The sequence below is a fragment of the Oreochromis niloticus genome, linkage group LG22, assembly GCF_001858045.2.
Source record: "Oreochromis niloticus isolate F11D_XX linkage group LG22, O_niloticus_UMD_NMBU, whole genome shotgun sequence".
NCBI lineage: Eukaryota > Metazoa > Chordata > Actinopteri > Cichliformes > Cichlidae > Oreochromis > Oreochromis niloticus.
The window spans coordinates 3,930,619-3,955,255 of record NC_031985.2 but is presented as its reverse complement, the minus strand read 5'-3'; the positions used below and the strand labels follow the sequence as shown (position 1 = coordinate 3,955,255).

Here is a 24,637-nt window from a genome sequence, read left to right as displayed (position 1 = left end):
GATTGGTTGGGGTGAGGAAGGAAGACAGGATAAAGACATGCTGTGGAAGAGAGACAGAGATTAATAACAGATATGATTCAATGCAGAGAGGTCTATTAACACATAGTACACAGCAAAAATGCCAGTGTTGATTTTTCAGTGTTAGTAGAATTCAACAGAGTTCCGAGTTAGTTCAACACTTAATCGAGTTAAAATAACACATCGGGAGTTGATTCCTGAAAAGTGTTGGTGTCGATTTTAGTCGTTACTGCATTTTAACACTGTGGGTGTTAAATTAGACCACACCTTCATTTCCTGTGGAGCTTCGCATTTCAGAATCTTCGGTCGCCATTTTTTCTTGCTGCTGCGGTAAGTTTTATTCGGTTAAATATTAAGTTTTAGATTGATGTTAGAACAAGTAACATGATAACTAGTAAAAAAAATAGTATTTATATCAAAATACATCATCTTTAAGTGTCATATTTGAATTTTAACTGTTTTTTGTTTAGCTGGGCTACTGCTAGCTAGAACTCTGCAAAGTACCAGTTACTTTCCTAATATTCATTTAGCATAATCTGGCTATTGGCAGACTGTAATGAATATTACTTAATATATGTCACAGTTTTTATTAAATGCCTTTTATTTATTTTTTAATTAAACTGCCAAAGCCTTAGGGTCAGTGGTCTCAAACTCCAGGCCCAGAGGCCACTTGCGGCCCACGTCACCCCTTCTTGCGGCCTGTATATTGAGGTGAAGAAGTATAATGCAATTTGGCCCTTGAAGTGACTTTTTTTTTGGTCATTAACCAAAAATGATTTAATATGAAGGCAATAAGGGCAGAGTGTTACAGGCCCTCATGGGCAGTGTAGTCCGTGCTGTAGGGAGAACGTTGTGTGTTTGAGCGCGAGAGAGGGAGAAAGTAGGAGCTGTTACCGAGGAGAAATGGAAGAAGAAAGCATGTAAATATAATAATAACCACTGCCGCCAAAAGGAGTGCCTGGTTGTAAGAAAGCTGTTAAGACTCGACTGTACACTGTGTTCGCTGACAGTAAAGCTACAAGCCCGACAACCCGACGTATTAGCCAGAGGTCTCTTTACCACGGTTCAGAGCCGCGGACCTGGCCGAGGTAACAAGAGAGTACAAGCATGTGGAGGGATTGGCTTTGTTAGTTCAGTGAGAGTCAAAAACTAATGTGTACACTTATTTCTGCATTTTTATTTTGTTAAATATGAACAAAATTACAGCAGAAGTGCTGCAAAGTGTCTGACCAGAAAGAGAGGACCATTGTGTTCATTTGGTAGTTCAATTAAAGGCATCGGTTAGTTAAGAGTGAGAGGGGGGGAAATGCGTTCATATTTGCAGTTTTGTCTTGTTATACAATATTTGAAATTTAAAAACAAACAAACCAAACGCTACATTGTCAGGAATATTTGTGGGTGTTTTCTTTGTGGTTTCTGTTTTTTTTACTTCTTGAACACTGAAGTGGCCCTCCAATGAGATCACAGCTCATTTAAGTTTGAGACCCTGCCTTAGGTGAACTAGGATGCTTAAGGGTAACCTGAGAGTATTTTTACACTATAATGGCCCCTACATCTTGTAAATTATGGGAATTTCATTATAGTGCGCATTTCTGTAGCCAGTAGGGTATTTTTCTTTTTTTTAGATTAAAATTTTTTCATGGTAAATTAAGCATTTTCTAGTCTAAAAATGAATAACAGGGTTATATTAGGGTTTGTTAGAGAGTGGGGAGGGTTTTTATGGCTTAAAATATATAATAAAATAGAAATATGGTTTCTACTGACCCCTGCGATAATTGAGAGAATACTGTATTGCAGTCATGTTACACAGCTTGTACTACTTAAAGATGGACCAAGGATGTTTTTTCTTAACAAAATGAATTTTAGCTCAGTCTAAAGGGACTAGACATGCTAGATATTTTGCAAAGAAATGGTGTTATATGCTTGACCTTATTCTACTCTTGGAAGGTGGTGATATGCTGGTTCCTGACAAGAGATGAAGAAATCAAAGTCAGCTTTTCAAGACAGCCCCAAGACTCCTCGCAACCTGTGTTCAAATGTGAGGCTGTTGTCAGGTGATGAATGCAAGGAAGAGGCACTCAACTGACATGAAACATGTCAAAGACAACATGAAGGTGACATTTCAACATAGGCAAAAAGTGGTTCAAGAACCTGCCACAGCTTCTACTGTCCTGGACCTTTTCCCAAGATTTCTGTATACACCTGGCTTGGTAAGACATAAAATGATTTAGTGACAGGTTTGTGGTTCCTTTGTTTGTTTTCTTGTTAATGTGTCGTTTCTGTTGTTACACTTTGTGTTTAAGGTTGACCAAGACTTCACAATGCTGTTTGTTGGGGAGGAAGTGTCTGCTAAGTTCCTTGCAAAGTGGCCAACCAAGCCAAGGATCATCAAAGATTGCAAAAATCTGTTTTAGAGTACAGAATTGGATGAGCTGCTCATTTCTGCACAGCGTTACTCTGACGAGGGTGGTAAGTGTAAGTTGGAAATGGTAGATTTTGCATGCCTTTACAGCATTTGCTTAATTCCCACAACGCAATATATCACTGGACCATACCGGTAAACCTTTACTACAAATTGGAATACAGCTGTCCATTTTCTAAATCACATTGGGTTTCTGTTCATTTGTGTATGGTATGAAAACAAGCTTACAAACATGTTAAACCTGAAATGACATTTAATGTAGTTTGAGCACAAAAAAAGTTACGTAATCTTACCATTGTTATGACTCGATATGTACTTCACGTGGTGGCCAGAAGATTTTAAGTCTCTAGAAAGAAATTTATATACCAAGGCACTGGAAAACTGCCTTATTTGAAAAATTATCGGGTGTCTAAAATGTCATCATGGTATTACATAACGTGGAAAAAATGACTGCTGTGGTCCTTTAAATGACAGTAATTGTGATGATCTTAATTCCTATTCTGTAGTTTGGGACTGCGAGGCGGCTGCCAGCTTTTGCTGCTTCACTTGTACCTCCAACATCTAAGGGAGGGAAGTCTTCAAAGATTAGCACATCAGATGCTGCTCACCACCTAATGAAATTCATCAAGGTATGATTTTTAGAACTGTATATTTCTCTTTTGATGAGAACAGATGCAAATTATCAAGGGCTGATATTTTAAGATGGCAAGGTGATCCAACGTGCAGCAGATGTATCTGTCGCAGACAGGCTTGGTGTTGCAGGACTGACATGTTATTGTTTCTATTAAAACTAAATGTACACATTGAAACAAAAATAATTGTGCGCGCGGAGTGAAACATTTTAATATTGTCATAATTTCAGGCAGCTATGCCTCAACATCAGATTACCAATTTTGTTTAATGTGAATCACTTGGTTTCGTTCTCTCCCTCAGGTGAGAGGTAGCACGGAGGCTTTTCTTAAGGCTGGCCCCACTCAGCCATTCGTCCTGTGTGTTGGAGAAAGAAAGAACATCATCCAGAGTTTCTACATTATCCTAGATCAAAAGGTCATTCCCTGTGTGACACAGATGGGAGTTGCAGGTTTTGACAAGGCAAAACTTTTCAAGGCACATTTTTTATTTGCCGTGTCCTTTGACAAGGCATTGAACAACTTCTACACATTCATCCAGACCACCGTGTATGGCATTGATGTTGGCAGTGTGAAGGAGAGTCCTCGGGTCAGGGAAACAAGAGGAAGTCTTCATTGTACAGTTTAAAGATATCCACTATTCAGCACTTTGACTGGAAATGTTCATCTCTTACATTTGCAAGATACACCACACAAGTTGCTCAGTGTTATTTAGACATTTGAAGTTCCAGCATGGTTTGTACCCAGGAAGGTTTTTACGTTTGACCTGTGGAGAGCCTGGATGTTCATTTATCTTTCGCACGTACTCTGATTACAAGCAGCACTTACTCCGAGCACATGGAGACTGTCTTCACTCTGAGGTCATCAATACTTTTGAGCCTGTACCTAACGATGGAACCTCTGTTTCACAGCCTGTAAATGTGGCTCATCCCATGACAATTACTACACAGGTTCCAGTTGAAAAAAGGCAAATACTGAACATGTGCAGCTCTGTTATTGCTCAGGTACAATCATCAGGAGTTCCTGAAAGTACTGTGCAGTGTTTAGTTGTTTCATTGGAGGAACTGGTTAATGACATCCATGCACATGCAAAACAATCTGTTGTTGACTGTTTGTCAACTGATACCATGATACAGATATCAAGTTGGGATGTATGTTTGTTCTGGTGTTGAAAATGAGATGCCTTTGTTCAGTAAGATTGTCAATATAATTGTTAGATTGCAATGCTTATCTTCTAACTTGTAAGACTTCAACAGTATATTTCAATGAGCACTTAAATGCATTTGTTATTGAGGATGGATTAGATGTCTTTGCACTGATCTCTGTAGATGATCTGGTGTACTACAGACCTTATGATAGGCAATTTTCAAATGGCACTGATGACAAAATGTACATTGTCCCATACTGTAATTTTGTATAACTTGTTTATTTGTGGTGTATCAGAATACAAAGTATTTTGGAACGTTAATGTCTTGTATTTCTTTGTAATGGGTAGATGTTAGGGGTTAATTGTAGCAGTAGAGATATCAGAGATTAATGGGAGTTTATTGTAATCTGGTGGTATTAATGATTTGACTGACACTAGTGTTAGTGTTAGAAAATTAACACTATTCAGTGTTGAATTTTTAAACACCAGGGCTAGTGTAAAGTACTACCAACACTATTCGGTGTTAATTTTTTAACACTTAACACCAGTGTAGAATATTTTTGACACTGGTCAGTGTAACTCAGTGTTAATCTTTAACTCTGTGCAGTGTTAAAATAACACTAGCTCATTGTTAAAAATATAACACTTTGAAAAGTGTTAATTTAACACTCAAAAGAGTGGACACATATAGACACTTTTCTAGTGTTAAATTTAACACTCACAGTGTCAATTTGACACTGGCGATTTTGCTGTGTAGAGATGGCACGATACCACTTTTTTATGTCCGATACCGATACCGATATCATAAATTTGGATATCTGCCGATACCGATATGAATCCGATATTGTGTGTTTTTTAATCAATAAAACTGTTTTTTTTTATATCTTGCTGCATTTTGTAAGTTCATACTTAAGTTTAAATAAACAACAACACTAAAGCTATTCTGTTATATCTGTGTGTAAAAAAATACACTGCACCCAAAATATTTCATAGTTCAGCAACACTGATCAATCTAATTTAGTCCTTTATTTATTCAGGTAAAAATCTCATTGAGATTTAAAATCTCATTTCCAAGAGAGACCTGGCATCAATAATAAACCTTACCTAACTTAAAACCTAACTTAAACCTGCACCATCCTCCCTATTCTGGTATTTTAAAGAGTACTTAGCAGAAATATTAAGCAACCTAACTAATAGGGTTGCAAACTCCCAGCAAAAAAAAATAGGGAACCACCCCCCACCCTCCACCTCATGATGCTTAATCGATGTAATCAACTTTAATTTGATGCAGGGTGAAAAAATATGCACAGAATTAAATTATTTTTCAACAATAATTAAATAGATTCAACATCTTTCTTCAACAGAATTGCAGACTGCACAGATCACGGGTCCCCAATCTCAGTCCACGAGGGCCGGTGTCCCTGCAGGTTTTAGATGTGTCTTTGATCCATCACAGCTGATTTAAATGGATAAATTACCTTCTCAACATGTCTTGAAGTTCTCCAGAGGCCTGGTAATGAGCTAATCATGTGATTCAGGTGTGTTGACCCAGGGTGAGATCTAAAACCTGCAGGGACACCGGCCCTCGTGGACTGAGATTGGGGACCCCTGGCACAGATGGTATCTTCCCAAAGGAAAAAGTACTATAGCTTACTAGGGTATATTAGACTTAACAGTTACTATATACAGTAATGGACTTCTATACATTTTACATCAGATTAAAACTTTGGGTGTAAGATTCAGATAATTATTTATTAAAAGCGAGACATTTTAAATGAGAATAAGAAAGAAAAGTATGTCTTTGTGCCCCCTTTTCCCTGTTCATGCCCTATCGGCCCCCCTGGCTAAACTTTGCTAATATTAAATAAATTCTAACAACAGCTTATCAAGCTTAAACGTGCTGCTGTTGTTCAGCCGCTGGTTTCCTCTTTCTGGTGCAAAGTGGGCCAAAAACAAAGAAGAGAGACGGACTCGCGACAGAAAAGCCGATCGGCTGATCATTAAGCAGTTTCACGATTGAAGTAGCAGCAGGAGAGAGAGAGAGAGAGGCAGTCGCTCCATATATCGGTTGTTAAGCTTAACATGGGAATGCTTTACAAACATTCAGAGATGAACTTACACACTTGCTTTACTTCTCTCTGGGATAACTTCCTCGGAGATGAAATGCTGGTTTGCTAGCGAGGCTACAAATACACACAGCTGCTCTATCACCTGATGCACACTGCTCCGACGTGCTACGGTTATGAGCTGAGTTACGCCGTGTCGCAAGTTTTGTGAGGTGTTTTTTTGATATTTAATGGATCGGATTACATTTTTTATTTCTCTCCGATATCTGATCCAGTAATTTAGGTCAGTATCGAACCGATACCAATACGTAATATCGGATCGGTCCATCTCTAACACATAGTGAGTGAGAAAGGTGACTGGAAAGGAAAAACTCAATGCATCATGGGAATCTCCGGCAGCCTACGTCTATTGCAGCATAACTAAGGGAGGATTCAGGGTCACCTGGTCCAGCCCTAACTATATGCTTTAGCAAAAAGGAAAGTTTGAAGCCTAATCTTGAAAGTAGAGATAGTGTCTGTCTCCTGAATCCAAACTGGAAGCTGGTTCCACAGAAGAGGGGCCTGAAAACTGAAGGCTCTGCCTCCCATTCTACTTTTAAATACTCTAGGAACAACAAGTAAGCCTGCAGTGTGAGAGCGAAGTGCTCTAATAGGGTGATATGGTACTACAAGGTCATTAAGATAAGATGGGGCCTGATTATTTAAGACCTTGTATGTGAGGAGCAGAATTTTGAATTCTGGATTTAACAGGAAGCCAATGAAACAACACTGTTGTTCTGAAATATCTGTAGTACATGAGGATCGGCAGGTCTGAATCATATTTAGAAATTTAACCCTTTTTCCACCACACAGAGAGAGAGAGTGAGAGAGAGAGAGGTCTGTCACAGAGTGAAAGAAGCAAAAAGAGAGTGAAGTGACATTAGGAACTCTTAGATTCTGATGAAGACGCTCAGATATGAAAGTGAATTTCCATAAAGTCAGCCTCACATATGATCATGTAGCTGACTACTGTAACACTGACAACAAGCAGCGCTCAGGCAGCTCTGATCAGCAGCCTGGAGCACATTTAAAATGTTCCTCAGAGTACAAATAATTCATTACTGAGGTTCAGACATAAACTGTTGAACAGACACTTCAGTGTGTGCTCTGTCATCAACATCTGGATTTAAACATCTTTAGAGCATTAAAATGGTTTTTACGTGTTTATCATGAAGTAAACTTTATTAAAAAGTCCTTATTTGTTTATTCGTTGCAGATTTGAGTGATTAGAGTGTTTGTGAGGGACAAACATACAGAAGTGAAGGTCAGCAGCAGGATTCATATTACAAGATAAAAATAAAAGTTTGGCAGCGGCTTCAAATATCTCAATGCTGTGACGTCACCGCACTCTTCAGCGGCTCTAACCTTGTATCATGTAATCTACCCAGCAACCGCAGACTAGTTATCTGATTGGCTGCTGTTGCTGTGAAGAAGGCGGGTGTAAATGGAGGCAGCTGATCCTCTGTAGCGCCCCCTACAGGCAGCAGCAATAATAATATTCACAGCAACCCGCGGGGACCGTGGGCTTGTTTTGAGCAGGTTTCTGTTTCTCTGAAGATTTTTGCCAAATCATGAATTTCACACAGACCTGGATCTTTTTGTTTCTGCCCTTCCTGTGGGTGAGCGTGGGCCCGGTTGGAGGCGGTAAGTGGGCCGCATTGACCACATGCCTGCCTGTTAGTTTCCTGTTTACAGTTCAGGTGACAGGCTGGTATAAACCAGCTGCTGGATTTTCATCATTTGCATGCTTTATGTATATTTTAGGAAACACGAAGTGTGTGTTCATTTTAATCCCATCTCAGAGCCAGCGACCATAAATAAGAGCTTGATTCTGGGCTTTTCTACACATCTGTGGCTCAAAGCTCGTTTAACTCTGTCTATCTCTAATAATCGGCTATGTACCACAGGCCTTCAAGCTGGCTGTAGTTAAACCTTTACTTAAAAAGCATCTCTAGACCCAGCTGTCTTAGCTAATTATAGGCCGATCTCCAACCTTCCTTTCATATCAAACATCCTTGAAAGAGTAGTTGTCAAACAGCAAACAGATCATCTGCAGAGGAATGGCTTATTTGAAGAGTTTCAGTCAGGTTTCAGAGCTCATCACAGCACAGAAACAGCTTTAGTGAAGGTTACAAATGATCTTATGGCCTCTGACAGTGGACTCATCTCTGTGCTTGTCCTGCTAGACCTCAGTGCTGCGTTCGATACTGTTGACCATAATATCCTATTAGAGCGATTAGAACATGCTGTAGGTATTACAGGTACTGCACTGCAGTGGTTTGTATCATATCTATCTAATAGACTCCAATTTGTACATGTAAATGGAGAGTCCTCTTCACACACTAAGGTCAATTATGGTGTTCCACAGGGTTCAGTGCTAGGACCAATTCTGTTTACATTATACATGCTTCCCTTAGGCAGCATCATTAGAAGACATAGCATAAATTTTCACTGCTATGCAGATGACACGCAGCTCTATCTGTCCATGAAGCCAGGTAACACACACCAATTAGTTAAACTGCAGGAATGTCTTAAAGACATAAAGACCTGGATGGCCGCTAACTTTCTGCTTCTTAATTCAGATCAAACTGAGGTTATTGTACTCGGCCCTGAAAATCTTAGAAATATGGTATCTAAGCAGATTCTTACTCTGGATGGCATTACCTTGGCCTCCAGTAACACTGTGAGGAACCTTGGAGTCATTTTTGACCAGGACATGTCCTTCAACGCACATATTAAACAAATATGTAAGACTGCTTTCTTCCATCTGCACAACATCTCTAAAATTAGAAATATCCTGTCTCAGAGTGACGCTGAAAAACTAGTTCATGCCTTCATTACTTCCAGGCTGGACTACTGTAATTCTTTATTATCAGGATGTCCTAAAAACTCCCTGAAAAGTCTTCAGCTGATCCAAAATGCTGCAGCAAGAGTCCTGACAGGGACTAGAAAGAGAGAGCAGATTTCTCCTGTTTTGGCTTCCCTTCATTGGCTTCCTGTTAAATCCAGAATTCAAAATCCTGCTCCTCACATACAAGGTCTTAAATAATCAGGCCCCATCTTATCTTAATGACCTTGTAGTACCATATCACCCTATTAGAGCACTTCGCTCTCACACTGCAGGCCTACTTGTTGTTCCTAGAGTATTTAAAAGTAGAATGGGAGGCAGAGCCTTCAGTTTTCAGGCCCCTCTTCTGTGGAACCAGCTTCCAGTTTGGATTCAGGAGACAGACACTATCTCTACTTTCAAGATTAGGCTTCAAACTTTCCTTTTTGCTAAAGCATATAGTTAGGGCTGGACCAGGTGACCCTGAATCCTCCCTTAGTTATGCTGCAATAGACGTAGGCTGCCGGGGATTCCCATGATGCATTGAGTTTTTCCTTTCCAGTCACCTTTCTCACTCACTATGTGTTAATAGACCTCTCTGCATCGAATCATATCTGTTATTAATTTCTGTCTCTCTTCCACAGCATGTCTTGATCCTGTTTTTCTTCTCTCACCCCAACCGGTCGCAGCAGATGGCCCGCCCTCCCTGAGCCTGGTTCTGCCGGAGGTTTCTTCCTGTTAAAAGGGAGTTTTTCCTTCCCACTGTCGCCAAAGTGCTTGCTCATAGGGGGTCATATGATATGATTGTTGGGGTTTTCTCTGTATTTATTATTGTGCGATCTATTGTACAATATAAAGCGCCTTGAGGCGACTTTTGTTGTGAGTTGGCGCTATATAAATAAAATTGAATTGAATTGAATTGAATTGAACACTGACTCACACTCAAAGTCTGGCTATTATTCTTTCAGTTAATCATCACTTGGTCATCTGACTGTTTGAGCTTTTAGTCCATCTCATAATTCAGACTCCTGTTAGGTCATGTTGACCTTTAACCTTCATAAATAGATGGATCGGCCAGTTTATTCATCAGGTTTTAGTCTCTTCATATAGAGGCCTCTCCCACAGCCAAAAGACAGAAGCTGTGTGTGTGTGTGTGTGTGTGTGTGTTGGTTGACAGATAATAACTCATCAGCTGATTCTTCTTCATTTTTTGTTTTAATACCTGTTGTTAGTGTTACAGAATGATCCCATAGAGACACACATATATATGGACACACTGGTTATGAACATCAAATTTAATTTGCTAATTTCTTGTGTTATATCAGTACACACTGTGTGTACTATGATTTTAATACAGAAAAAATACAAATACGCATTTATTTCAGAATTATGAGTTACTAAAAGTAATTAATATTAAATGTTATTAGATTATAGCTACTGATTTATTTTTTATGTAGTCACAAGCCCCGCCCATCAGAAGTGTCCGTTTCCTGGTATGAGTTTGTTTGTGTTACTCCAACATTTCTTACAGTTTAACAAGTCTCCATGAACCCTCCGTGAGTCCGACACATGTTTAATGTGCGCAGATGAAATGTTTTGGAGAGAACAGAAGAATCAGCTGACGCAAACTGCTGCAATGAGGAAATAAAACACGGAGCAGAAACCAGGAAGCTCTGTGACACATTCACTGATCTAAGCTTAAACATGTAAATACATTCATCAGGCACAGCTGGTTCTTTAAGTCTTTAATCCTCACAGTGTGAAATCTGAAAAGTGATTATTTTAGTTAAAAAAAGGTTTAAAGTATTCTAAAGAACCACAAACACGTGAAAAAACGCACAGATTATAATAATAATAATAATAATAATTGTTTATTTCCTGGGTAGACTTTGAGTAAAAAGTGAATCCTGTTTCTCTGAGCTGAGTTTTTCAGACTGATCAGTGAGCACTGAGGTGAAGGTGTCCGTGTTGTTGGTCCTTCGGGTCATGGTGGTCTGGACGGCTTTAAAAAACTCAGCTGGGCTTCTTCGGTTTGTGAAATCCTTCCAGTCGGAGACATTTGACCACTCAAACCTGAAGCTTCTGTCTCTATGATAAAATAAATAAATGCAGTTTGTGGGACAGTTTGAGCTCCGTTGGTTGTACCTGCTCTATCGCCTTTGTCAGTTACGTAAAGACAAAGCAAGCCAGCAGGTGGGCGTGAGTTGAAGGCGTCTGTGGTTTACGAGCGGCCGTGAATGCAGCAGTGAGCAGACAGAGTCAGGAAATAGAGACGATCAGTTCAGGAAGGACGCGGGGAGGACGCTCCGACGAAAAGCGGATAAATCTGAGATTTTTACCGAGCAGAGGCTCTGATTCGGAGTCACGATGAACCTGTTCGCGGTGTTCGTCCTTCTGGGGACGGTGCTGACCGTAAACTGCGGTGAGTTTGCGCTTTTTTACCGACGCTAACGGAGCGGGTCCAAACCGAAAGTAAAAACTGTGACGTCGTTGAAAAACAAAAGTTCAGACGACGATTTTAGTTGAATTTATCGGTAAAAACTGAGATTTCTGAGTGTTTCGGTGCCGCGACGTGACTCTGTACTCTAGATGTGTGAAAGTGGGGAAGAAGAAATCGCTTTAATCCTCCCAGGTGTTTGTCAAGTTCAGCTGCTGCCGCGGGCCTGCTGAGGCTCGAAGAGAAACACTTACACATACAAATATTGAACATTTTATTGATTTAATTTTTTCATTTAAATTCTTGGCTGTGTTTTAAGATCAGACCGTTTCATATAAAGTGTTGAGTTCAAAACCTGAAAACTTCAAAGCTGACTGAAGATCACGGCTGTAAACTGTGTGTGTGTGTGTGTGTGTGTGTGTGTTTAGATTAACTAGTGCAATAATACAGGTTAGAGTCCTCTGGTTTATATCAGTGGACTTCGTGTTAGCAGCGGTTGTGAAACTTGTCCTGACACACCTCAGTTCTCAGTAAGCAGGTAAGAGCAGGTGTGTCAGTGTGAGCTGATGCTGCTGAGCCGGACTGATCACATTATTATCATATCTGTGACGTGACGAACAGTCAGAAGCGTCTCAGAGTTTACTGTAAACAACTTGTTTTCCTGCTTACCTGTGACAGGTGCGAGATTTGAAAATCAAATCTTTTATTGAATTAAGAACATTTTCCCACATTCAGTGAACACACCTGAGACACTGCAGATTGTTTCTGTTTGCAGTGGGGCGGGGTTCACGCTGACAGAGACACGTCACTCGTGTCTCTTTACACTTCTCTGTCGGTTTGAGGTCAGAGCTGAAATTAAAGGAATAACTTTTAAATGAAACTAATTATTGTGGTGCTGATGTTATTTTAGGTCTATGAGGTGAAGTTTTTGACGTTTACACAGAAACAGGAACATTAAAATAATCTCTTTACCTGGAGAACAGCTAATGCTCAGGAAAGCTATTTAATTATTGTATCAACAAGTGATGATGCATTTTATTACATTTATTTTTATTATACATATTTTTTTTTTTACATTTAGGAAGCAAAGACAAGAAAAATACTCCCTCGCTGTTATTCTAGTTTCATTTCTTCTTTTTAAAGTTTTAAATTCAGTTTAGTTTTTAAAGTTTAAACATATTTTCTTTGAGTTTTTATTGGTTTCAGTGTTATTGTGGGTGTTATCATTAATAATAGGAGCATTGATTGTGAGATGTAAGAAGATATAAACAGATTGCAGTACCTGCAGCTGACTGATGGTGGCGTACACATCCTGCTTTGAGTGGATCAAAGCTGGCTCTGCAGGTTGACTAAATGTAACCAAACTGAAAGAGACAAAAAATAACATCTTTAAATTTTTTAAATTTCTTAGATATTTTTTAAGACTTAGTGTCAGTTTTGTTCAGGTTTAGTTCATTACTATAATCCGACATATTGTTCTGTGACTGTCACCAGTAAACTTAAACGTACAGACTGGACTCCAGTGCTTGTTCAGCGTGGAATCATCATTGTTGTCAGCGGTCTCTATTTTCTTTAACAACTGACTGAACAGTGTTTTTATATAGAAAATTTACGTTCAGAGGAGAATTATATTTTATTCTATTTATTCTACTGTATATAGTATTTTATTCTATTCTGTACAGTTGTGTACATTATTTTATTCTTATTGTATTCTAATTTTTGCTATATAACTTTTGTACTGTCCACTTCCTGCTGTGACAAAACAAATTTCCCACGTGTGGGACTAATAAAGGTTATCTTCTCTTTATTAGATTAGGATACATAAAACTTTATTAATCCCTCGGGTGGGTTCCTCCAGGAAATTCAGTTTCCAGTAGCACAGCACTGACAGAAGTTGCACGTTACAGAGTTGGAATACCAAAAAAAGGGGAGTGAGAGATAGGGCTGCCACGATTAGTCGACTAGTCACGATTACGTCGACTATCAAAATCGTCGACGACTGATTTAATAGTCGACGCGTCATTTGAAGCTTTGTAAGATCACAAAAGACGCAGGAATAAGTAGTAGGATTTAAGAGTGTAATAACGGACTGAAACAGAAGATGGCAGCACTGCATGTACAAGGATGCCAGCTGCCGTTAAACCCCGAAGAAGAAGAAGTAGCTCTGTCCCAGAATTCATAGCGCAGCCCAGCTCAGTTTCCAACAATGGCGGCAGCTAGTTAGTTTTAATATTACTCTTATTATTCTTTCTGGGTCACAAAATAAACGTTTAACATATTTTCAGGCGAGAATGTAGCTGTGTAAACCTCAAATATCTGCTCAGTTTATCAAGACACCACATATTTTCAAAAGCGCTCCGACGTTTTCGGAGATGTCTGTTACCCACCAGCTCGATAGCGAGCCGGGGGCAAGTCTCACTAGAGCCCGTGAGAACACCGGACTCCCGGCAAATCGTTTTCAAACCCACCGCCGTCTTTCGCTACTCAGATTAAACATACATAAGTCACTTAGATAACTTCAAAATGTTATTGTTTGGCTTTTTTTTTGTATTTTATTTGTTCCTGAGTAAATCGGTTTGGCTGAGATTAAAGTTATAGTTTTTACACAGCTGAATAAACGTCAAGCAGACAGCTGATTATCAGAAGTGTGAGATGGTCGAGAATTTACTCCGGTGTCCTGTTATATTTTAGATAGCAAGGAGCAGACGGCTGAGTTTATTAAACTCCACCGAAACAATCTGCAAATTTCATTAAAATTTAATAAACTATCATCTTGTCTTTATTTTTAGTTAGCACAGACCTTAAACACTTAAAGCTGTAAGCTAATGATAGTTATATAAGAGCAGATGCTGCTGGCGCAATAAGCTGTACGTTTTACATCCAGTGGATGCATGATCTGATTAGTCAACTAATCGCAAAAATAATCGGTGACTAGTCGACTATCAAAATAATCGTTTGTGGTAGCCCTATTACAGATCGTCAGTAAGCTGCTGTTTTTACTTTAATTTTAATTGTCAGGAAAATGACATCAGTGCATGAGTCAGACCTGCTGATGCTTCTCACATGTGTTTAATTAAATATCCTTCTGTGACTTTCAGAGACTCACTCCCTCCATTACATCTACACGGCGCTCTCTAAACCTGTCGGCCTCCCGGGCATCCACGAGTTCACAGCCATGGGTTTGCTGGACGACAGGATGATCGACTACTTTGACAGCGAGCATCAGGCAAAGGTTCCCAAACAGGAGTGGATGGAAAAGCGTTTACCTGCTGATTACTGGGAAAAAGGCACACAGTCCCGCAAGAGCAAGCAGCAGTGGTTCAAGGTCAACATCGGCATCCTGATGGAGCGAATGAGACAGAATGACTCAGACAGTAAGTTGTTTCTCAGTGTGAATGATTACCGTATTTTCCGCACTATAAGGCACACTTAAAATCCTTTAATTTTCTCAAAAATGGGCAGTGCGCCTTATAATCTGGTGCGCCTTATCTATGAATTCTGGCTGCGTTTACTGACCTCGAACTGATTATATGTGGTACACGGCGCTCAAAAATCTGTCAAAAATGTTTTAGTAGGACTTTGCTAAGCTACGAAGCCTCACCGCTTGATGGATTGTCTGAGCATTATGGCTACCGCAGTCAGGGGCCTCGCGGCTCATAGTAATCTGGGTCCAAAACTCCGTCTGCATCAGGTCCCAAACGAACACTGTGTAAATTTTTTCATCTTTAATAAAATGATCAGCGTTGCTGCTTTACCAGGTGTAACAATTAAGTTTAACATCCAGGCATCCATGAAAACAGAATTTATTAAATTTAACGGAGTTAGAAGTTAGCAGGAAGTTAGCAGATAGTTAGCTCGCTAGTTTCGCTAGTTACCTAAACATGATATAGCATGTTCTGACTGAGAGATTTCTGGAAAAAAATACAACGTACAGCTCTGCTATCACTTCCAACATGAATAAAGACAGAAAACTACACAGCAGTGACGTTTGTAGGGTTACTGAAGTTGGGCTAGCTGGTATATAATGCTGTGCTAGTGATCGCTAGTGACACAGAGATGTTAGCATAACAAAGCATAACACAGTGGGTCCTAAACTCCGTCCGCTTCAGGTCCCAAAGTCAAACGAACACTGCAGCATCACTGAGAGTTAAAAACTTTCTAAATTCTTTCATCTTTAATAAAATGATCAGCGTTGCTGCTTTACCAGGTGTAACAATTAAGTTTAACATCCAGGCATCCATGAAAACAGAATTTATTAAATTCAACGGAGTTAGAAGTTAGCAGGAAGTTAGCTCGCTGGTTTCGCTAGTTACCTAAACATGATATAGCATGTTCTGACTGAGAGATTTCTGGAAAAAAATACAACGTACAGCTCTGCTATCACTTCCAACATGAATGTAGAGAGAAAACTACACAATAGTGACGTTTGTAGGATTACTGAAGTTGGGCTAGATGGTATATAATGCTGTGCGAGTGATCTCTAGCAACACCGCTATGTTAGCATACCAAAGCATAACACAGTGAACCTGGAGAATGAACGCTAACCTTTTTCCACTTGATAAAAGTTCCCGATGTTTTTTTGACAAATGCAATCGCATGGAAAATTGCTGTAAATGGACCAAACTTCAGTAGGGGAGAACAACTGGGATAATCCAGCCACAATATGAAGTTAGTCATTAATGTAAGATAAGATAACTTTTATTAGTCTCACACGTGGGAAATTTGTTACAGCAGAAAGTGGACAGTGCAAAGTTACATAGCAAAAATTAGAAAAACACTGGAATAACATATACTGTTGTTCCAGTGTTTATAGAGCGGCTACCAGAGAATTAAACATTAATGAATTAATGGTACGGAAGTGGAGGAAGCAAGAGGAATGAGTTGAGTAAAGTTTGACTTATCTGACTGTTTTGTTTCGTTTAATGCGCTATATAATGCGGTGCGCCTTATATATGAACACAGACCCGTTTGTCGACAGTGCGCCTTATAATACCGTGCGCCTTATGGTCCCATAAATACGGTAATCTTGACCCACACATCATGGTGTCCTCTCTGAATCTCTGTTCTTCTGTTATCTTGTTCATTTCTGTCACCGTTCTCCCTTCAGACCACGTTCTTCAGTGGATGCACGGCTGTGAGGGTGAAACGAATCCTGATGGCACGCTCGGGTTTGTCCGAGGCATGGACATGTACAACTACGACGGAAACGACTTCCTGTCCTTCGATGATAAAAACGGAGTCTGGGTCGCTACTACTCCGGAGGCACAACCCACCAAGAGGAAGTGGGACGGCGTCCAGGTGCTGAAAGAGTACACCAAGGGATACCTGGAGAACGAGTGCATTGATTGGCTGAGCAAGTTTGTGACTTATGGACAGAAGCAGCTGAAAAAGAAATGTATGTATGTCGTAAATATTGAGAAGTAGTAGTAGATGTAGTATTAGTATTATTATTATTATTATTATTAGTCCACATGTGCCAAGCCTTACAGAAAGTGTTGAATATTGTTATGGCTTAATAATATTCAAAAATTAAATCCAAATGACTAAAGTGTCAAACACTTATGCACATCCATTCAGCACCATCTGGAAAATATTAAACTTTTAAAGTCTGAGGATTACTGCCAAACTCCTTTTATTGAAGTGGAACTCCAGACTCTGCCGTTTCAGTCGAATCATAACTGAGTATAATTAAAGTATAAATTATAAAGTATAATTCTGAGACAATAGACCCTGATTAGCCAAACGGCAGCCATTTGGACATGAAGCAGTCAGTAAACCCAGGTGTTAACTAAATAGAGCACAGCCTTCATTATTATTAACACCATATGTTTAACAACTACTGTTACAAAGGCAGTGAGCCCCACCGTCTGTTTGTATGCACGATATTCACTGCATCATGGAAAGTCTTACTGTAACAAAGTACTGAAGGTACCAGCTGATTCCATCTGCCAGAGTCGAACCACTGAGTTAATCAGTGTTACAGTATCACATGTAGTGACACAGTTTTCCATTTCCTCCTTCCAGCTCCACCTGACGTACATGTGTTTACAAAGAAGGCCAAAGTGGAGTCAAACCTCATCCTGACCTGCCTCGCCACAGGCTTCTACCCCAAAGACATCATCGTGAAGATCAGAAGGAACGGACGTGTTCTGACCGCAGATGACGGCCTGACGAGCTCAGGAGTTCTTCCAAATAACGATGAGACCTTCCAGAGACGAGACCATGTGGAGATTTTGAAGTCTGACCTGTCAGAGTTCAGCTGTGAAGTCATTCATGAGGCGACCGGAGTGGATGTTGCAAAGACTTGGAGTAAGAAACTTTTTATTGTCTCTGTTGTTGATCATAACTTTGTTTCTTCAGTCAGAGCAGTGAGCTCCTCTGTGTCCAGCAGATCTGCATCATTACTGTCCTGATCACAGTCCTGAGGTCAGATCCACGTCAGTCCATCTAGAACAAAGCTAGCATGTCACATGTAGCCCAGCTCTGCAGCCCTGAAGAAGCAGAGGAGCGATCTCCTCCAGAGAATCACTGAATAGTTCCAGATATGAACAGTTTCTGTTTCAGTGCCGTCCCCTCTCACTGACCTCCTGCTCTGCTTCACCTGTTGTTGCTCCACATCACTGCTGTCAGATCACTGACTTCATCATGACTGTGGCTTCAAATCTACATCTCAGTAACAAACAGCAGCAAATAACTGACACTGACCTCAACCTGAAACTCATGTCTGTCTTTCAGCAAATAAGTGTGAAGAGGTATCTGGATCAGGATCTGGAGCTCTGATCGGTGGTGCAGTGGTTGGAGTCGTGGTTGTTGTTGCTGTAGCTGTGGGTCTGATCTTGTATAAAATGGGAATTATTGGTAAGTCCAGTGTGCTGTTGTGTGTAATTATTGTTGAGTAGGGATGGGTACCGGTTTCCGGTGCCATTATGGAACCAGTTCTGACATAAACGGTAGTAACCAGACCGAAAAGCAGCGCACATTTCGGTGCTTTTTTTTTTTTTTTTCTTGAGATGTCATACATTTTGGATTCTAGCCAATCATTTTACCTTTACAAGGATAGTAGGCGGGCCCAGGTACGTACGTTCTTTTAGAGCAGAGCTACAGATTAAAAATGCCCAAGGCCAAGCGGTCAAAGTCTGGCTGTACTTCACAGCAAAAGATGCAAACTCAGCAGCCTGCAACAAGTGCTTTAAGCCCCACGCCCCCGGTACCGCGAGCAAAAAGGAGGAGATCACGTTTAATCGGTTATAACACGGGGTGAGAAATATAAGTCCAGACATGTGTGGTATCCACAGAAACCTCTGAATCTCAGCTAAAATGTCATATAAACCATTTCTACAACCACCAAACTCAACGAAAACAAGCCATGATTAAACGAGCAGTTATGTAAATGCGCACAAATCCGCTAAACAAACAAGGCGAACCAGAAAGACTTCATGTAACCGGCTAAAGAAAAGCTGGTTATCTTCCACAGCTATCACCAATTCCAAACACCAAGTTTCACCACACTCTGACCAAAATTCACTGAATGAGCCGCAAAAGAAGACCACAAAAACACACAGCGACGCAAATGCGCTAAGATAGAAATGGGCTTACCGTCCAGATTTCCTCCGTTATTTTCGCCGGTAGCCGGTAGCCACGTGATTATCAGTAGTTACCACGCCTACCTAGCCGCATCAGAGCCGTTTTCCGTCAACAACCTCCATTTTAGACCCACCTACAGACACGTGACTGGACAGACGTAACATGCAGTAAATTTGGGCCCACGTGGGTTTTGGCCTTGGAACGTCTGATTGGTTGAATTAACGTGAACATGGCATCGTTACTGTGATTCTATTGGCTCAAACAATTAAAAAGATGTGTCAATCATGCAAATTGACCAAAAGAAACCAAAGTTACAGCCCCTCAGAGTTTAAAGGGCCAGAGGCCAATTAAGCGTTCCATGGCAGAAAAGGCCCATTACCATGTAAATGTGTGGTTAATTCTTCAAAAACGCATTTTTAACAAAAGCATTTTTAGGCATGTTAATAAAATTAATTAATTTCTGCTCTTAAATACCTAAAAAAATTCAACTGGCGTGGTGTCCAATTGTGTGCCAGAATTGGACATTTTTGTACAACGTCTGGATATTCATGTATTGACAGCGCTGTAATTTTTCACTGTTTCACTTTAAAAACATAAATCTTTGCACAGATGATGTTTATATGTTGTTACAGTTCTTATCATTTTGCAGAAAAAAAGAGACTGCTAAAAATAAAACCATAAGAGGTTTTTGGACGAAGTTTGTGTTTTTTCCATTGTTTAAGCACCGGCACCGTTTCAAAAGTACCGATTTGGCACCGGTATCGGATAAAACCTAAACGATACACATCCCTAATGTTGAGTGGAGTTCAAATGTTTGACTTTGTATCCTGTAAAAATGAAACCATCCTGGTCTCAGTGATAACATGGAGCTCTGTTACTGATCATCACATCTGAAACACATGAAGAAAATCAGCTGATACAGTTTCAGCATTTAAACATCACAGCAGCTGCTCCAGTCTTTCAGCCTTCAAACACTTCACTTATTATTTTATTAGGACTTCATGAGGGGGTCAAAGGTCACAGGTCAGTCATGTGACATGATGTCAGACTCTTCCTGTCTGCAGCTTCTGATCCAATAACTTTGACCCCTCTGGGACATAAATGTAGTTTTTCTGTGCAGAACAGAAATGATTGATGTTTGCTGATAGTGTGCAGCTCGTCTCCTCCATCGTCTCCACTCAGACACGTCTGCATGTAGAACTGTGACACATTTCAACAACATTTAGTCTGGATCACAGTAAACTGTAGGATTACACTTCAGCATGTGATTCATTCAGACTGCATGTTATTGAACGTGTTGCTGACTGAGGTCTGATGATGATATCAGAGTTGGTCTGAAGCTCACTGAGCTGCTTCACACATGTAGAACAAACCACTGAGTTCATCCTTCATCACTGACAGTCTGTGTTACGTCTGTTTACAGGAGGCAGACGTGGAGCCAAGGACAACCAAGGTAACATCTTTATTTTGATGTCTTATAAAGTTTGATGTTCAGAGACTCGAGTCAGTCTGAGTCGATCCATTAACACCTTTAATCTGACAGTAACAGGACAGTAGCTGTCTGTCAGTTTGGTCCCTGCAGGATCACAGACCGTCTGTGACTCGGGTCCCTTCAGCTACAGAGCTCTGCTCTCATGTTGGTCCCTGTGGTCAGTGTAGGATCAGCAGTTCATGTAACGAGCACATGTTTAAGCTGTGGGAGAACACAAACCCACAGAGAGGCTCCAGCTGAGTTTGAACCCACAACTTTCCTGCTCAGTGAAACCACCACAGCACCCCCTCACATCCCAAATACTGCATCTACTGCTTCCATACCAGAGGAACTGCTCCTGACACTTCCTGTGAAACGCTGCCACCTGGTGGTGAAGTTTGAAATAAAGTGTGGTGATTCTGATTAAGAGCGACTCCTTTAAATCAGCAGCACAGCAGATCTGTGGTTCCTGCTCTCTCCTCTGTTTGTGCAGCTCAGTCTGCTGCTGAGCTCCTTCCTTTACAACAGCTGGGCTCCACACAGCCAGCTGTGAGCTTTGGCTCCACCCTGCAGTGGTTCACACCTGAGCCTGACAGGTGAAACATGGCTGCTGTCAGGTGTGTGCAGAGGACAGAGGTTCCTCTCTGTGACAGTGCTGCTCAGTTTCACTGAAACTTTATGAAACAAACAGAAGAAAAACTCAGACGTACTTTTGACTTTCAGTGTTTCTCTGTGGAGCCACTGCTCTTTAACATTTGTGTGAAAATGACTTTTTATAAGAACACAGATAAAAAGAATCAAACATGAAGCACTGACTGAATAAATATGTCATTTTGTCTTTTATAATTTGTGTTTATCAGGTGGAATTCAGACAATCTATTCTCCTGTCACAGGTAAGCACTTTGTCTCTGCTGTGGATTTAGTTTAATGTTGACTTTTCTTAAATTTTATGGGTTGGTGTGGTACGAATATTTATACAGCAGCAGTGCTGAAAACCTTAAAGCTGATTTTAACCTGCAGTTCATAAATAAAAGAATAAACAGAAACGGATCAGCTTTGAATGTTTCCTCACATGTGGCGCAGTTTGTCCTTAACTAACCTGTGTGTGTATGTGTAGTTGGAAATGGCGTCGTGAGCACACCTCTAACCAGTGGTAGGTACCCCCCACCCAACAAAGATTCACACAAAATAGTTTGTTGAAGTTCATATTAATATTTTTGTGTGTGTGTGTGTGTGTGTAGGTGGTTCCAACGGTAATGCAGCTTCCAGCAATGGTACGTGGTTCATTCTTCTGAGATTTACACATAACTGTTTGTTGAAGGTTACATTAATATTTTCTGTGTGTGTAGGTGGTTCCAATGGTCATGCAACCGTACCCCTCCTTAATGGCAATGGTACGTAGTTCGTTCTCCTTTATCAGATATTCTGCTGTTGTGTTGCTTTATCATGATAACAGATATCAGCATTGTGTGTCTGAGTTACTCTACATGTAAAATAATCAGCTGTTTCTTTCCTGCAGCTCATTGATCCAACAAACAAACCCAGGAATTAATAATGAATCTTCTGCCACAGACCAGGAAACAGGAACTTCAGAGCTCATAAAGACTCACATGATCCACATTTACCAAAACACCAGTATTTATGAGGGTGGGGGGTTAAAAAGAGCTGCAGTAAAATGTCATTCTATTGAGTTTGATGATACGGGTTTAAAATGTTCATGCTCCTTTAAGCTGATCCTCCATCACAGTGAAAAGTAAATGAGCTCACAGGTGAGGTGGGCCTCCTCACTGAGAAACATCAGATCAGGAGTTTAAACTTAGAGGGAGTTCTGATCCTTCTGAAAACATGTTGTCAGTACAGAATGGAGGGTTTATAGAAAGATTAACAATCAGGTTTCTGCAGCAGTGACAATAAAATGTGTGAAACTAACTTTTAAACCTGCTGCAGGTTTTTGGACGTCTGGATTTAATAAAACAGTGTAAAAAGTTGAAGTTGACAGCCGAGTCGTTCAGTAAAGTTTCTGTGTTTGAGTCCACAGAGGACACTGAATGAGTGTAGAAAGAAAATATTAAAATGCATTCAAATAAAAAGCTGCACAGATATAAAGTTTAATGTGAAGGAACGCGGTTGATTTAATCCTTAAACTGAGTTTTTACAAAGAGCTCTGAGCAGCCTGAGAGGATTTAAATACTGGTGAGATCATTATATTGATAAAAGTAATAAGATCTAAAAATTCTTCGTCTTCATCCAAATTTAGAGGAAAGCAGGATCATTTAAAATGATGTGACTCTCTGTAAATACTTTGTTTTACTGGGGCTTTAAATTCATTTGCAGGCTGTGAGACTTTATTTCCCTTTTATTTACATATAAGCTTGTTTTTCTTCATGCTGCTGCTTTAGTTTTATTCATCAAATAAGAAATAATATTTTTCCAAGTACAATTATTTTTCTGGACTTTCAGCTTTTATTCTTCACTTCTGTTTGAAGTTGTTTTGTTTCTAAAATAAAATTAAATATACTTTTAAATAAAATTGTGGTAGAAAGTTCCCTCCTCGTAATGAGACTGTAAACTCGATAAATCTAAAATGCATATACGGTGGTTCCTCGTTTATCGCGGGAGTTGCGTTCTAAAAATAACCCACGATAGGTGCCTTTCACAATTATTATAGATGTTTTAAGGCTGTAAAACCCTCACTACACACTTTATACAATTTTCTCAGGCAGGCATGAACATTTTCACACTTTTCTCTCTTGTTTAAACTCTCAAAGTTCAAACCTTCCTAGAAAAATAAGTCCAGCATTATAGAATAAAACCAACTTCAGAGTCACACTGCTAGTGATCGAAGAGTAATGTAAATTTGACAAGCTGAACGCAATCTGTACTGTTCAGGAGACACAGGAGATTATGTTCTTCAGCCAATCAGGACGCAGAACACAATGTGCTGTTAAAAAAACAAAAGCACACAGAATAGCACATAAAACAATCCACAAAACTGCGAATCTGTGAAAGGTGAACCGCGTTATGACGAGTAACCATTGTATCTGTCTGATTTTTCTCAGCATGAGAACCTTTTGTAGTACTGAAACATTATGATGTGACATGTTGAATAATGATTTAAATAATAATTTTAAAGCTGACAGATATGAAATATTTGCAGCTTCTGTTTATGCAGAGGAAACAAAACAAGTTTGTAAAGGAACATCCTCATCTGACCCTGTGTGATAATGTCATTGCTCTCTGACTTTAATACAAATAAATTTCTCATTCCTGTGTGTGTTTTATCTTTTATAATAATCCAGTAGTCCAATATTTCACTGCTTTAGAGATGTTTAAGATTTGCATGAAAGAGGAAAAATCTCAGAATAACTGGCATTAACGCACATTCGTCAAATGAAGAGTGAACTTTCGGTCTGAAAATGGTTGAGAACAGAAAAATAGATTATATCCCCAGAATCTGCAGGTCTGACTGCCTGATCATGAATTCATGCCAACATGAATCAGACAGACGTTTGTCTCAAAGGGGAAAGAAAAATTTAACTGTTGTTGAAACAGTTAAATCAACCCCACCTTTTAAAAATAAGCCATCCTACAGAAACTGCAACAACAACAAATACATCCCAACAACTGCCTGGATGGGAAGACTCCTCTTCAGCGGGGCTCATGACGCATGCTGGTGAAAGCCTTTGCATGCTGGTGAAAGCTGACAAGTCTTCTTACGACCAAGGCCAAGACCAGGATAGGGACCTGGAACATCAGAACCCTGTATGAAAGTGGCAAGTCAGCACAGGTGGCCAGTAATCTACTCCGGGCACGAGGACGCGGACCACGGTCACACCCAAGGAGTCGTGCTACTGTTGGCACCAGAGGCTACGAGGGCGCTGATGGCATGGGAACCCGTCTCACCAAGACTAATGATAGCCAGGTTCAACTCCAAGGGCAGGAAGATCACCATCATCCAATGCTATGCACCCACTAATGCAGCACAAGAAGAAGAAAA

General features: G+C 40.1%; 2 protein-coding genes and 2 long non-coding RNA genes across 5 annotated transcripts in view; 3 read left to right on the top strand and 1 right to left on the bottom strand.

Annotated features, from left to right (window-relative positions):
* The first annotated feature begins 110 nt into the window (after positions 1 to 110).
* LOC109199845 (uncharacterized) lies at positions 111 to 4,537 on the top strand. Its single transcript, XR_002060142.2, has 5 exons — positions 111 to 348; positions 1,966 to 2,228; positions 2,322 to 2,487; positions 2,947 to 3,069; positions 3,374 to 4,537. It is a non-coding gene; the product is annotated as an uncharacterized LOC109199845 (long non-coding RNA).
* A 3,253-nt stretch (positions 4,538 to 7,790) lies between these two features.
* Positions 7,791 to 24,637, top strand: part of LOC100711798 (uncharacterized) — a 194,234-nt gene continuing 177,387 nt past the window's right edge. The window contains exon 1 of the mRNA XM_025902026.1: positions 7,791 to 7,965. Coding sequence (XP_025757811.1) covers positions 7,893 to 7,965 — 73 coding nt within the window. The 5' untranslated portion in view covers positions 7,791 to 7,892. The remainder of the gene's footprint in view (positions 7,966 to 24,637) is intronic.
* LOC100689711 (class I histocompatibility antigen, F10 alpha chain) overlaps positions 11,032 to 24,637 on the top strand; it is a 102,361-nt gene continuing 88,755 nt past the window's right edge. Inside the window, exons 1-11 of one of the 2 annotated variants that reach the window (XM_013267108.3) lie at positions 11,385 to 11,570; positions 14,684 to 14,959; positions 16,693 to 16,980; positions 17,610 to 17,894; positions 18,321 to 18,443; positions 20,593 to 20,622; positions 21,501 to 21,533; positions 21,758 to 21,793; positions 21,882 to 21,914; positions 21,990 to 22,034; positions 22,160 to 23,231. In XM_013267108.3, the coding sequence (XP_013122562.1) occupies positions 11,516 to 11,570; positions 14,684 to 14,959; positions 16,693 to 16,980; positions 17,610 to 17,894; positions 18,321 to 18,443; positions 20,593 to 20,622; positions 21,501 to 21,533; positions 21,758 to 21,793; positions 21,882 to 21,914; positions 21,990 to 22,034; positions 22,160 to 22,167 (1,212 nt within the window). In that variant the 5' untranslated portion in view covers positions 11,385 to 11,515 and the 3' untranslated portion in view covers positions 22,168 to 23,231. Of the gene's footprint in view, positions 11,571 to 14,683; positions 14,960 to 16,692; positions 16,981 to 17,609; positions 17,895 to 18,320; positions 18,444 to 20,592; positions 20,623 to 21,500; positions 21,534 to 21,757; positions 21,794 to 21,881; positions 21,915 to 21,989; positions 22,035 to 22,159; positions 23,232 to 24,637 lie in introns of those variants that run through there. The other variant, XM_025902030.1, reaches the window with a different exon arrangement.
* Positions 11,872 to 13,397, bottom strand: LOC112843421 (uncharacterized). The gene is made up of 2 exons (XR_003215741.1): positions 12,868 to 13,397; positions 11,872 to 12,434 (listed from the first exon to the last, which is right to left on the bottom strand). It is a non-coding gene; the product is annotated as an uncharacterized LOC112843421 (long non-coding RNA).